Source organism: Hyperoodon ampullatus (genome assembly GCF_949752795.1).
Source record: "Hyperoodon ampullatus genome assembly, chromosome: 19".
NCBI classification, from domain to species: Eukaryota; Metazoa; Chordata; class Mammalia; order Artiodactyla; family Ziphiidae; genus Hyperoodon; species Hyperoodon ampullatus.
The window spans coordinates 28,547,133-28,562,030 of NC_136932.1; the positions used below are offsets into that span (position 1 = coordinate 28,547,133).

Genomic DNA, 14,898 nt, shown 5'->3' on the forward strand with positions numbered 1-14,898 from the left:
ATCGCATGCGCTGCTCCGTGGATCCCAAGAAGCTGCGTTCAAGAGTTTCTCCCCGCTTCCGCCATCGCCCGAGCTTCCTGCACAGGCACCCAAACCACCTTGAATCCCGGATACCAGAAACAGATGATGAGACGGCTTCTAAGTGCTGCTGGACGCCGCCTCAGTGTGGACGGGCTCGGGCTTCCACGGAGGCTCCACGGGGACTGTGGAAGGAGGGGGTAGTGGGAGCTGGTGAGGCCCCTCCGTTCACAGCCTTAAAGTCCCAAGCCACCTTTAACTCCAGGTGAGAGACATCTTCCAAGCTCCGCAGGAGAAGCAAGGTGGACGTGGTTCCACTCTGCCTGCCCCAAGAGAGCAAGACTAAGACCCCAGACTATGACTCAGCCCAGGCCCCAGCCCGGGCCCAGACCTTCCCCCCAGTTCAGCTCCCTGCACATTCTCCTGCCAAGGCCCAGACCTTCTCCTACAAGCACCCCTCTGTGCACGCCCCACCTCAGGCCCAGACTTGCTCCACATTCCACCTCCCTGAGCACACTACCCCCCAGGCCCAGACCCCCTCACCAGCCCTCAACCCTGAGCACAGCCCTGCCCAGGTCCATGGCCCGGAGCATACCTCAGCCCATACCCCAGCCCAGGCCCAAGCCCAGGCCCCCTCACATGCCTCAGCCCAATTCCTGGGCCACACTTCTCTCTGCACCCTGACCCATGCTCATCTGACCTATACCCATGCCAACACTCTGGTCCCTCCCCCAACTTCTGCCCCTGCTACTACTCCTGCCCTAGCCCCTACACCAGCCCCTGTCCCGATCTCTGCCACAACCTCTGTCCCAGCACTGGTCATGGCCCTGACGACCACTCCAGTCCCTTCCACCACCCGTACCCCCATCCTAGATTCTATTCTCTCTACCTTGTCTACCTTCGACCAAGGCCTCTCCTCTGGCCATGTGGTCTACTATGCCCGCAGCATGAAGCAGAACTTATTCCATGTGTGTCCCCCTCAGAACTCTGGGTACTCCAGAAATGACTTGGGTACCCTCTCCAGGCCCCAAGAGGGGCATGGTCTGGTGAACTCTGGTACAGCTGAGCAAACACTGAAGCAATGTAGTGGGGACAGTGCCAAGCCCTCCACAGGGTCCATACTGGGTTACGTGGAGTTGGGGAATATGGAATGGAAGATCCCAAATGATGCCAAAGACAAATTTGTACAGTCCAAGACCTTCGCTCACCGTAGCTCCCATCCTTGCCAGTCTGAGAAGAGAAACACGGATCCCCAGACTCCAGTCTACCCCAAATTCCAGGTGTACTCCAAGGATGCTGCACCTTCTCAACCTTGCTTCCGTTCTCCGACCAGTGCCCAGAGCTCACCATGCACCATGCTTCCACCATGCACTCTTTCTCTGCCTCTTGTTTTCCCAGATCCTTTGTCCTTCATCAACACAGCAACCACCAGAAGCCCTCCACCTTAATACAAATCCCCACCTTTCCCCCAACCTCCAAGTCTCCTCAGTCTGTCCTCTCTCCCCAGGGCCCCAACCCTCCCCAGTTATCCACCACTTCCCAAACCCCAAACCAGCCCCAACCCCCAGAACTTCATGAGAGTCTAGGTCTCAACCAATGCTCTGTCCTCCAAAGGACCCCAGGCCTTACCGGAGACACAGGCCTCCCCAAGAACCCAGGCCTTGCTCAAGATCCAGGCCTCCACGAACTTCGAGGCCTTACCGCAGACCCTTACCTCTGCAAGAATCCAAGCCTTTCCCAAGACTCTGACCTTCAGAAGAATCCAGTCATTACCCAAGATTCTTGGCCACAGAAGAGTCCATGCCATGCCCAAGACTCTGCAGTCAACAAGAGCTCAGTCCTTTGCCAGGAGTCTGACCTCCATAAGAGCCCAGGTCTTGTGCAAACCGCTCGCCTCCATAAGGGCTCAAGCCTTACCCGAGACTCCGGAGACTACAAGAATCCAGGCCTGACCCAAGATTCTGGAGTCTGCAGGAGCCAAGGCCTTACTCAAGATTCTGACCTCCATACGAATCCTGGACTTACCCAAGATGCTGGAATTTACAGGAGCTCAGAACATACCCATGACCCTAACTTCCACAAAGACTCAGGAATTAATCGAGATCCTGGCCCCCATAAGAGTCCAGCCCTTACTCAAGACTCTGGCTTATCCAGGAGACGAGGCCTCCACAAGAACCCTCTAGGAACTGACTCTGTCCAAGTTTGGGGCCCACGTCAGACCCAAAATTCATTTATATCTGAGACAGTTCCTCGAAAGGAGGATGCAGGGCAGCACATACCATGGACTTCTGTCCCAGCCAGTCACAACTCCTGCTCTGCCAAGGCTCAGGGGCCCTACAATGACCTGCTAACCTCCTCGCAGCGAACAGGCAGCCAAGCCTGGGTGTACCACCCGATACCGTTCCCCCAGCCTGCCAGAACTATGGCCAGATGTCTACACCTCCCAAAACCAGCAGGCACCTGGCTAGGGCGTGTGGTCTTTGACGCCTGCCAGAGACAGCAGACAGGGACAAGTGCGAAGCTCTCTCTAGGGCGTGTGGTCTTTGACGCCCGCCAGAGACAGCAGACAGGGACAAGTGCGAAGCTCTCTCTAGGGCGTGTGGTCTTTGACGCCCGCCAGAGACAGCAGACAGGGACAAGTGCGAAGCTCTCTCTAGGGCGTGTGGCCTTTGACGCCTGCCAGAGACAGCAGACAGGGACAAGTGCGAAGCTCTCTCTAGGGCGTGTGGTCTTTGACGCCCGCCAGAGACAGCAGACAGGGACAAGTGCGAAGCTCTCTCTAGGGCATGTGGTCTTTGACGCCCGCCAGAGACAGCAGACAGGGACAAGTGTGAAGCTCTCTCTAGGGCGTTTGGTCTTTGACGCCCGCCAGAGACAGCAGACAGGGACAAGTGCGAAGCTCTGTCTCCCAGGCGCCTTCATAGGGCGACATCCAACTGCCGGAGTCCAGCTCCAGCGAGTCAAGGGATACCCGAGGGATAGATAGCGTCGGCGAAGGAAATAAATCTATTACACTTCTTAAAGTATCAGCATTGCATGTTTCTCTCTCTTCTTTATTGTTTACAATCACAGGTTTATATATTGTAGTTGATTACATTACCAGGTATGTGACCAAACAATCTTAGCACAATCAAACCTCAAAATGTTCTCTAAAGATTTTTTTTTTAAATATGCCCTAGTTTCTAGATGTCCTATTAAAATATTTCCCAAGTTCCCATTAATCACAGGTTATTTCTTAGTAACCAAGCCAAGCAGTTATATGATTATTTTAATTGTAAAAGTTGAAGCTACTTGTTCCTATTTCTCTTCTTGCATGGGCAACCTTTTACAATGGTTCCACGAAAATATTTACAATGTACCCTGCATGCCCTTTCTCGTTGTTTCCTTCAACTGAGACAGTGCTTTCTCCCTATCCTAGCAACTAATTCTGCTCTAGGCATTTGCTTTTCTATAATTAATCTTCCTTTATAATAGAACCATAAATTTCCTATGTCATCAGGAACTCCAGCCCATGGCCATAACTCCATACTAGAGGGTGTTTTTCATAAAAATATCCCTTTAGTTCCAGGCTCTTAATTCTTTACCCATTTCCCCGGGTCTTTAGTGGGTACTTCCCATTCTGTGGTAGTTTCAGGAGGGGGAGTCCTAGAGGAATTTTTCTTTCACGTGGAGCAACATCCCCCCAAAATTGCCCCTATATTTAAATTTATTATCATAAAACATAACAACAGAGCTGTAGTCCACCTTCCTGGCACGGCGCTGCCTTGCAGTTTCGCCTTCCGTTGCTTCATGACTTTGTCATGGTGCAATGGCTCCAGGATGGCTTCCAACATCCAACAACTCACCGGAGACCATCAAGGAGTGGGGATATCAGTGTGTGGTGAGAAACATAGAAAAAGAGGGGACAGGTAAGCATGAGGAATAAAGAGACAAGAGAAGTGTTCTGTGGACTTTGGAGGACATCCAACCCAGCCCCATCCCACAGGGCCTGATGAGGACTGAAACTATCCCTGCTTTCCCTCCATCGCTCTCTAGCTAAATCCGTTATCCCCAAGGCCCTAGAGCTGCACTGTCAATTACAGTAGCCACTAGCCAAAGGCCTATTAGAATGTAAATTACTTAAAATTAAGGAAAATTAATTCTATTAAAAATTAAGTTAAAAAGCTAAAACTTCTCTTCCTCAGGGAACAGAATTTCCCTGACATCCAATTCTGTTCCCTGGCAGTCCAGTTGTTGGGACGTGGCGCTTTCACTGATGTGGCGGTGGTTCAATCCCTGGTCAGGGAATTCAGACCCCGCAAGCTTCATGGCTTGGCCAGAAAAAAAAAAAGAAATTCTCTTCCTCAGTGCCATGATCTTCTAAGTGCTCAGTAGCCACATGGAGCTAGTGGCTACCGCATTGGATGGCACAGATTTAGAACATTTCCATCATCATGAAAAATGCTATTGGAGAGCAGTGCTTTAGAGCTTAGAGCAATTTTCCTTTCCCTGTCACCCACCCCCAGCATCTTAAAGCTCCCCCAGAGCGCAGAGAACTTAGTTCTTTTTAGGGTGGCTCAGAAGCCACCCTCTGGGGAGGAGGTAAGATGTAGGGATGGGCACCCAATGCCTGATTTCCCCAGCCTGTGAGAAAGAGCCCAGGCTTCAGTTTTCCTCATCTGGTCTCTTGGGTCACGACCAGATGTATGCAAACTTGCCTCCCCCATTCTGGGCTGTGTTTGGGGCTCTTGATCTGATTTACATTTTAATGGGATCAATGTGGCTGCTCTGTTGAGAACAGTCAGCAGGGGGGGCAAAGGATGAAGCAAAGAGGAGGCCTTTGTAATAACTCAGATCTGAGGTAATGGTGGCTTGTACCAGGATGGTAGTGGTAGATGGGATAGGTCATCAGTTTCAGGATATATGTTGAAGGTAGAGCCAATAGGGTTTGGTATGGATTGGATATGGGATGAGAGAGAGGAGAGCTGAGAATGACTCCAAGGGATTTGGCCTGAGCCACAGGAAAGATCGAGTTGTCATTTATGACCTGAGGAAGACTGTGTGGGGAGTCGGTGGTGAGGGAATTAAGTTTTGGACATGTTAAGTTCGAGATGTCTATTGGACACCCAAATGGAGAGGTTAAGTAGGCAGGTGGATACAAGTGTGGAATTTAGGGGAATCAGTCCAGGTTGGAGGTATAAATGTAGGAGTTATTTGCATGCAGTTGGCCCTTCCAAAAGCCTGTCCTTGAGTGGGCTGGAAACACGGTCACTGATTATGCCAGGGAGATTGCTTTCTGGCAAAGCCTAATCCTTCCGCCTTCCCCTCTGTCCCCCAAGTAGAGCAGATGGGGCTCTCGATCTTTGCCCTGCTGACCCTTACTGTGTTCCTGCTGCTGCTGGCAGACAAAGTGCCTGAGACCTCCCTGTCTGTCCCCGTCATTATCAAATACCTCATGTTTACCATGGTCCTCGTCACCTTCTCAGTCATCCTTAACATCGTAGTCCTCAACCTGCACCATCGCTCACCCCACACCCACCAAATGCCCCTTTGGGTCCGTCAGGTAAGAAGATCTCCTCTCCAACCTGTGTTAACTCTCAATCCCAGTATTTGGCTTTTTGTCCAGGTATCGCTCCTCACTCCCACCAACTTTCAACCTTCCCTTTCACAGACCTGAGGGAGAACTACAACTCCTGGTAGAGTGTCAAAGTGCCAAGGTCTTTGGGTGTTGAAATGTTGCCCAATTAATTTTATCTTCCCATCATTAACATTGCGTAGATCCCAGACTCTCTTCATCAATACTGCCCATCGTGGGTCCCAAGGAAGCATTCTCAGGGTTAGGTACTATCAGGGTGGAAGCCCTCAGAACTTTTCTTTCCAGTCAGGATGCCTCCTAACCCCCTTAAGGACTCTTGGGCTGTGTAGTTGCATTTCATCTGTGGGATGCATACACGCATGCGCAGGAATGGGCACGTGCCGTGGGGGTGGTTGGCGGCTTCCCTTCTGGTCTGAAAGCATAAGAGCCCCCTCCAACACGCCTCTTCTTCTACTCTGCAGATCTTTATCCACAAACTCCCTCCGTATCTGGGTCTGAAGAGACCCAAACCTGAGAGAGACCAGATACCGGAGCCACCTCCTATACCTCTCAGGGATTCTCCAGGAAGTGGCTGGGGTCGGGGAACAGATGAATATTTCATCCGCAAGCCACCACATGATTTTCTCTTCCCCAAACCCAACAGGTAGTATCTACTCCCCATGGCCCACGTAGAAGGGAGAGGGCGAACTACAGTTCCCAGAAGACTGTGCGGAGGCAGGCGTCCTAAGCTCTCAGAGGATGTCGTGGTTGAGCATCATGGGAGTTGTAGTACCCCTTCTGTTGCCCACTGTGCGGGGAGGTGGAAACTAAAGCGTAAGGGAATAGGAGGAATTGCGGAAGGCTAGAGAGGTCGCCGCTGTTGAAGAGAACCTGAAGGGCTCTCTCACGTTTGGAAACCTGGATGGGCGTTGGAGGAGGGAGTTGGGGCGGGGCCTAGAGCACCCACGCAGGCCGTCTTTGTGCCCCGGTCGTGACCAAACAGACTCGCCTCTTCCACGTTCCAGCCTGAACTGTCTGCCCCGGACCTGCGGCCATTTATCGATGGTCCAAGCCGGGCTGTGTGCCTGCCTCCCGACCTACGGGAGGTCGTTTCTTCAATCAGCTACACCGCTCAACAGCTGCGGGAACAGGAGGACCACGAAGCTGTGACTCCAAAGAGGGTGGGCTAAGGCAAGGCCTGGGTGGCCTTGGCTCCACCGGCAAACTTAGGCTCCGCCCCCAGAACTCGATTATTTTTTCTGATTGGAAGTTTGCCTCACTTGGTCCCGCCCCCTGGCTTCCCACTTGTTCTTTACTCACATCCGTCGCCCGCAGTTTCGCTCTCTGCTATTCTGCGGTCCCGCCCTTGTCTCAAAGCTGTGGTATTAGGACCTGGGTGCGGTACAGGGCCTTGAGGCCGCCTTCCCTGGTTGTCTGGAGCCCAGGAACAGTTTAATCTTCCTACCCCCAGTTGAAGGAGGACTGGCAGTTTGTGGCCATGGTGGTGGACCGCCTCTTCCTGTGGACCCTCGTCATCTTTCTGGACGCCACGTACCACTTGCCCCCTCCCGACCCCTTTCCTTGAGGACGAGAGGGCCGAGACCGAGGTCCTCGGCCACTTGAATTGAGAGTTTGATAGTACTCTCAAGTCCTATCCCTTTCTGCATCTTAACTCCTTCACTAGGAGTCCAATCCTCTCCTCGTTTCGTTTCTAGGGAGGAAGCCCAAGTGGGACTGGGCAGCTGGGGGCCTTGGGCCCACCTGACATGCACTATCCGCTTATTTACTCTTTGGCTTCTTGAAGAAGCCCCGTTGGATATTCACATCTAGGTTGGCAATGAATGGAACAAAGAACAAGAACTAGATTGTAAGCCTTCTGAGGGCAGGAACTATGGCTGTTCACTGTAATATCCCCAGCACCTAGCACAGATCCTAACCTATACAGCCGGTACCTCTGATTGAATGAATAGGGAAATTATTTTTTCTGTAAAGAAATACACTAAGTAATAGTGCTTATGTTGGCATGTTGGGACTAGTGGTCGTTTTTTCTTTGTTTTGACCTTTCTGTACTTTATTGTATTTTGTAATATGTATTATCTTTAGGATAAGAAAAGGTTCTTTCTAAAAGGATGCATTTGTAATGAGGATAAAAAAGCACACTGTAAAAACCTCAAGTTCCAGCTGTGATGCTCAAACTTTGGACAAGCTACTAAACTGCTCTGTGCCTCAGTTTCTCCATCTGTAAAATGAAGCGAATAATAGTATCTGCTGCCTAGTCTGAGGATCATATGAGAAGATGAGAACAAAAGCATTATACAGTATACATCAGAGGTTACAAACTGGTGTGTTTTGTGTGGCCCATGTTGTTGGCCAGCAGAGTTTAAAAGTTGAATTGGTTTGCTACTTTTAAAATGTGGCTATTTCACAGAGCAATTTGGATTTCTGGCTTCTCTTGAAACTTTTAAAGAACTGCAGGCTAGTTCTAAGAAGCCCAACAGGCTACGTAAGTGGTCCTAATGTCTTGAACAATGAAATGGAGGAAATCCTATATGCATGATCCAGTCACTATGAAGACTGTCTCTCATCTGTAGCAACCCTGCTTGCAAATCAAGTTAAGCAAGGCCCCATGGAGACAGAAGGACAGACTGAACTCTGGGGACTAGGCTCCATGTAGTGGGAGCCGAGGGCAGAGACGGCCACCTAAAGGACCAGCTGAGTGGATGAAAGATTGGACAACTCCGCATTGTGACTCCCTGCAATGGGCCTCATTATGACCATGCTCCCTCACCTGTTGGTGGGTGTCCCCAGGTCCTGGCATGAGTGCAGTGTGGGTCAGGGCCGGTGGGGTTGAGGGGGGTGGGGCATCCCACGGCTCAGGCGGCCCTAGGACCCGCCCACCATGGAACACCAGCTCTGGTATGACAACCTGGGGTGCTGCCATCAATACCAAGAAAGTACCCAGAGTGCGGAGGACTTCCTAATCCTGTTGCTGGGCCTTGTCATTCTTGTCAGCTTTGGGATCAGCATGGCAACTATGGTCAGCGATGGTTGGGGATCACCAATAGGGGTTAAGATGGCTGAGGGTGGGAACCAGCTGCAGCCTGCACCTCCGTCTGCAGGAACGGTCTTGGCTGGGAGTGGTGGTGAGGGTAGAGAGCCTGGCCTTCATTTTCACCCACCCCACCTCACCCCACACCAGATATGGCATGGGCTCCAGAATGCCTTAGACAAGACCATGTATTGTATTATTCAGAAAAGTAACTATAGAAGACAGCTAGGGGGCACCCCGCCTCGCCAGTCCCAGGGCCCTAGAAACCCAGGCTCCCAGGTTCCCAACCCTGAAATCTTCTGACAGTTGCCCTGCCCTCACGGACTCTCGCCTCCCACAGATGAAATCTCACAGGCTTGTGAAAGTTCCTCCAAACATCCTCCAGCCAAAGCCCAAGACATCCACATCCACTGCACCCTGGACCCTGTGGAAGTGAGAATGGCCCGGCCCACTTGCTACTCCTCGTCCTCCTACCACCATCTCCGCAACCGTAGCCGCAGCTGCAGCCGCCACCCCTGAAGCCACCAGGGGAGGCCCAAGAATTTAGAAAATTCCCCTCCAGCTGCTCAGGCTTCCGTAGGCCGCATCGCCTCCACGGGATGTCACAGCTGCCTCCGATGCCCCCCTTTAACTGGGAGGACCCGGACTCCTACCTGGAGGAGGAGGACCAACTTTCCTTCCCACAACCCAAGTACCCGTGGGGGTGCTGGGGAGGGCTCTACCGGCAGATGGGTCTGCCCTCCAACGTGCGCCTCTGGGGTCGACAGGGTGGGATCCTGGCCATCCAGCCACCAGCCTGTCTCTACCTGTCGCCCGAGCTGCACCGCATGTCCAAGCGTGTGGAGGCCAAGTCTGAGCTAGGGCTGCAGTCCTTCGGGGCCCCTTGCTCGCCATCCCGCATCTGGGGCAATGTGGATGCTGACCAGTGGACCTCGTCTCCATCACTTACCCGACGGCTGCCCCCTAAGAGCTCGTGGGTCCCTGGGGTCACAGAACTTACCCCTCAGGGGGCCATCTCCCGTATGACTCCTGGGATCAGCGGCGGCGTGGTCTGGAGGGTTCTGAGCCTCCATCAGCTCTGGTGCCTCAGAGCTACAGGCCCGAAGCATGGCAGCGCAACTCCCCACCGGCCCACGGACGGAGCCTCCACAGCTGTGCTCACAGCCAGCCCAACCACAGCCCGCACCACTCCACGGGACACTTGAACTACTCCCGGGATCCCCACGAGGTGCGGCGCTGGGCGGCAGAATGGGCAGAGATGCTGCCTGTGCGGCACCCTCTGGCCGCCTCCGCCTCCCTCACGGTGCTGGCCGAGGCCTCTACCAGTGGGCCTCGGATCCCAGCTCAGCGCTGCTCCTCCACCCCTCCCAGACTCTGCCCGACGTCCAGGCTACCGAACGCCCTCCACCCACGCCCACCTTCATGCCACTCAGCCGGAACCCAGGGGGAAATGCCAACTACCAGGTGTATGACAGCCTGGAGTTGAAGCGGCAAGTGCAGGAAGCCAAGCGCGGGCCAACTCGCTGCTACCTTCCACCTCGGCCTCGAGGCCCTCTCTGCACGGAAGCCAGACTGGGAAAATGAACTGGCCAGCAGCTAATGGGGGCGGGTGGGGAGCGGCAGGGCATGGAGAGAGGAATAAAGAGCGCCATGGTCCAGAAAACATTGGCGGTCTGTGGCTTGGAAGCGCCACTCCTTCTGCCAGCTTGGGTCCCTGCCTTTGGCTTCCTGCAATAAGAAGCCAGTGTCCCCTTCTGGGCCTGAGGGTCCCGTTGGTTTAGTGGCCACAGTCCTGCCAGCAGGCCCCTCCTGGTCTGATACCATGCACTAAGTAGATCTGCAGCTGCAGTCTCCAAACCACTGGTCTCTTGGCACCTCCTCTGTGTCTCAGCTGTCCCTGTCCCCAAAGAGCCTCATACGAGAAGCTGCTTCCAAACTGGGAGGTTCCACATCTGGGCAGGTCCAGCTCCACAGCCAGTGAAGGGCATGAAGAAGGCTGAGGCTCTGGACTCCAGCCAGGCCTTCCGCAGGGCTCTGAGGCCAAGGTCTTTCTAGTCTCAGGAGGGGCCAAGAGATGGAACGTGACATTTGAACAAGTGAGTCAGTGGGCGGTGAGCGAATGTTTGACAGCTCGAGGGGAGGTGTGCCAGCCTCCGGGCCCTGTTTGGCTGTCCAGGCTCAGCTTACCTCACCCGGGGAACCATGGAATGCCACGCCTGGCCCTCCTTTTCATCCCCCTCCCTCACTGTGACGCCACCACCTGCCCCATTATGACCCAGTCTGTCTCCCAGTCTATATATATGGAGGCCAGCGGACTCAGGCAGTCCTGGGACCCCCGGCCATGGCTGAGCAAACCCATTACCTAGCCGAGGCGTGCTCTGGCACCACACCCAGGAAATGCCAAGACCTAGGAGACTCAATTCTTCTGATCCTGGTCAGCATCATCTTGCTCAATGTGTGGATGAACGTGGTGAATCTGGTGAGGGCAGGATCTGGGCAGTGTGGTTGGGGGAGTCCTGGGGTCTAGAAGGGGCTGAGATGGGATGGCTGCTGTAGTGTGGCCGAACAAGGGTTGGATTTCAGGGCTCACCCTGATCCCAAACTCCACGCTCCCTTGCTTCCCTCAGCTCTGGATGCATCTGAAGAGATTCTTGCGGGCAGGTTTCAACCATATTTTCCCCAAAGGTAAGTGGGCGCCAGTGTGGGCTCAGGGGATGTGGACCTGTCCCCTTTCTTCTATACCTGCCTTGATTCTCAGCCCCTCAAGAACCCAGGCCCTGTCCCATCTCGCCTTTCCCTGCAGACAAGCAAGCCAGCTGTGTAGGCAGTCATCGCATGCGCTGCTCCGTGGATCCCAAGAAGCTGCGTTCAAGAGTTTCTCCCCGCTTCCGCCATCGCCCGAGCTTCCTGCACAGGCACCCAAACCACCTTGAATCCCGGATACCAGAAACAGGTGATGAGACGGCTTCTAAGTGCTGCTGGACGCCGCCTCAGTGTGGACGGGCTCGGGCTTCCACGGAGGCTCCACGGGGACTGTGGAAGGAGGGTGTAGTGGGAGCTGGTGAGGCCCCTCCATTCACAGCCTTAAAGTCCCAAGCCACCTTTAACTCCAGGTGAGAGACATCTTCCAAGCTCCGCAGGAGAAGCAAGGTGGACGTGGTTCCACTCTGCCTGCCCCAAGAGAGCAAGACTAAGACCCCAGACTATGACTCAGCCCAGGCCCCAGCCCGGGCCCAGACCTGCCCCCCAGTTCAGCTCCCTGCACATTCTCCTGCCAAGGCCCAGACCTTCTCCTACAAGCACCCCTCTGTGCACGCCCCACCTCAGGCCCAGACTTGCTCCACATTCCACCTCCCTGAGCACACTACCCCCCAGGCCCAGACCCCCTCACCAGCCCTCAACCCTGAGCACAGCCCTGCCCAGGTCCATGGCCCGGAGCATACCTCAGCCCATACCCCAGCCCAGGCCCAAGCCCAGGCCCCCTCACATGCCTCAGCCCAATTCCTGGGCCACACTTCTCTCTGCACCCTGACCCATGCTCATCTGACCTATACCCATGCCAACACTCTGGTCCCTCCCCCAACTTCTGCCCCTGCTACTACTCCTGCCCTAGCCCCTACACCAGCCCCTGTCCCGATCTCTGCCACAACCTCTGTCCCAGCACTGGTCATGGCCCTGACGACCACTCCAGTCCCTTCCACCACCCGTACCCCCATCCTAGATTCTATTCTCTCTACCTTGTCTACCTTCGACCAAGGCCTCTCCTCTGGCCATGTGGTCTACTATGCCCGCAGCATGAAGCAGAACTTATTCCATGTGTGTCCCCCTCAGAACTCTGGGTACTCCAGAAATGACTTGGGTACCCTCTCCAGGCCCCAAGAGGGGCATGGTCTGGTGAGCTCTGGTACAGCTGAGCAAACACTGAAGCAATGTAGTGGGGACAGTGCCAAGCCCTCCACAGGGTCCATACTGGGTTACGTGGAGTTGGGGAATATGGAATGGAAGATCCCAAATGATGCCAAAGACAAATTTGTACAGTCCAAGACCTTCGCTCACCGTAGCTCCCATCCTTGCCAGTCTGAGAAGAGAAACACGGATCCCCAGACTCCAGTCTACCCCAAATTCCAGGTGTACTCCAAGGATGCTGCACCTTCTCAACCTTGCTTCCATTCTCCGACCAGTGCCCAGAGCTCACCATGCACCATGCCTCCACCATGCACTCTTTCTCTGCCTCTTGTTTTCCCAGATCCTTTGTCCTTCATCAACACAGCAACCACCAGAAGCCCTCCACCTTAATACAAACCCTCACCTTTCCCCCAACCTCCAAGTCTCCTCAGTCTGTCCTCTCTCCCCAGGGCCCCATCCCTCCCCAGTTATCCACCACTTCCCAAACCCCAAACCAGCCCCAACCCCCAGAACTTCATGAGAGTCTAGGTCTCAACCAATGCTCTGTCCTCCAAAGGACCCCAGGCCTTACCGGAGACACAGGCCTCCCCAAGAACCCAGGCCTTGCTCAAGATCCAGGCCTCCACGAACTTCGAGGCCTTACCGCAGACCCTTACCTCTGCAAGAATCCAAGCCTTTCCCAAGACTCTGACCTTCAGAAGAATCCAGTCATTACCCAAGATTCTTGGCCACAGAAGAGTCCATGCCATGCCCAAGACTCTGCAGTCAACAAGAGCTCAGTCCTTTGCCAGGAGTCTGATCTCCATAAGAGCCCAGGTCTTGTGCAAACCGCTCGCCTCCATAAGGGCTCAAGCCTTACCCGAGACTCCGGAGACTACAAGAATCCAGGCCTGACCCAAGATTCTGGAGTCTGCAGGAGCCAAGGCCTTACTCAAGATTCTGACCTCCATACGAATCCTGGACTTACCCAAGATGCTGGAATTTACAGGAGCTCAGAACATACCCATGACCCTAACTTCCACAAAGACTCAGGAATTAATCGAGATCCTGGCCCCCATAAGAGTCCAGCCCTTACTCAAGACTCTGGCTTATCCAAGAGACGAGGCCTCCATAACAACTCAGGCCTCCACAAGAACCCTCTAGGAACTGACTCTGTCCAAGTTTGGGGCCCACGTCAGACCCAAAATTCATTTATATCTGAGACAGTTCCTCGAAAGGAGGATGCAGGGCAGCACATACCATGGACTTCTGTCCCAGCCAGTCACAACTCCTGCTCTGCCAAGGCTCAGGGGCCCTACAATGACCTGCTAACCTCCTCGCAGCGAACAGGCAGCCAAGCCTGGGTGTACCACCCGATACCGTTCCCCCAGCCTGCCAGAACTATGGCCAGATGTCTACACCTCCCAAAACCAGCAGGCACCTGGCTAGGGCGTGTGGTCTTTGACGCCCGCCAGAGACAGCAGACAGGGACAAGTGCGAAGCTCTCTCTAGGGCGTGTGGTCTTTGATGCCCGCCAGAGACAGCAGACAGGGACAAGTGCGAAGCTCTCTCTAGGGCGTGTGGTCTTTGACGCCCGCCAGAGACAGCAGACAGGGACAAGTGCGAAGCTCTCTCTAGGGCATGTGGTCTTTGACGCCCGCCAGAGACAGCAGACAGGGACAAGTGTGAAGCTCTCTCTAGGGCGTTTGGTCTTTGACGCCCGCCAGAGAGAGCAGACAGGGACAAGTGCGAAGCTCTGTCTCCCAGGCGCCTTCATAGGGCGACATCCAACTGCCGGAGTCCAGCTCCAGCGAGTCAAGGGATACCCGAGGGATAGATAGCGTTGGCGAAGGAAATAAATCTATTACACTTCTTAAAGTATCAGCATTGCATGTTTCTCTCTCTTCTTTATTGTTTACAATCACAGGTTTATATATTGTAGTTGATTACATTACCAGGTATGTGACCAAACAATCTTAGCACAATCAAACCTCAAAATGTTCTCTAAAGATTTTTTTTTTAAATATGCCCTAGTTTCTAGATGTCCTATTAAAATATTTCCCAAGTTCCCATTAATCACAGGTTATTTCTTAGTAACCAAGCCAAGCAGTTATATGATTATTTTAATTGTAAAAGTTGAAGCTACTTGTTCCTATTTCTCTTCTTGCATGGGCAACCTTTTACAATGGTTCCACGAAAATATTTACAATGTACCCTGCATGCCCTTTCTCGTTGTTTCCTTCAACTGAGACAGTGCTTTCTCCCTATCCTAGCAACTAATTCTGCTCTAGGCATTTGCTTTTCTATAATTAATCTTCCTTTATAATAGAACCATAAATTTCCTATGTCATCAGGAACTCCAGCCCATGGCCATAACTCCATACTAGAGGGT

The 14,898-nt window shown here is 53.5% G+C and overlaps 3 protein-coding genes and 1 pseudogene across 4 annotated transcripts in view; all 4 read left to right on the forward strand.

Moving 5' to 3' along the window:
- The window catches only part of LOC307067909 (RAD52 motif-containing protein 1-like), a gene marked incomplete at both ends in the record, with an annotated part of 267,353 nt that overhangs the window by 57,920 nt on the left and 194,535 nt on the right, over positions 1-14,898 (forward strand). The window lies entirely within an intron of this gene.
- LOC307067410 (acetylcholine receptor subunit beta-like) lies at positions 6-7,157 on the forward strand (the record flags this gene model as incomplete). The annotated part of the gene is made up of 5 exons (XM_079724878.1): positions 6-231; positions 5,337-5,560; positions 6,055-6,236; positions 6,576-6,738; positions 7,044-7,157. 5 exons carry the CDS (start codon positions 6-8, stop codon positions 7,155-7,157), a joined length of 909 nt encoding a protein of 302 aa, XP_079581004.1.
- LOC307067411 (uncharacterized protein SPEM2-like) lies at positions 8,469-11,445 on the forward strand (annotated as a pseudogene). Its single transcript has 5 exons — positions 8,469-8,609; positions 8,772-8,829; positions 8,962-10,230; positions 11,016-11,100; positions 11,425-11,445. The product of its transcript is annotated as an uncharacterized protein SPEM2-like (transcript).
- On the forward strand, positions 11,457-13,670 carry LOC307067412 (uncharacterized protein; the record flags this gene model as incomplete). The annotated part of the gene is given in 4 exon segments (XM_079724879.1): positions 11,457-11,734; positions 12,164-12,858; positions 12,861-13,435; positions 13,554-13,670. Coding segments are annotated over 4 exon segments (1,665 nt in total).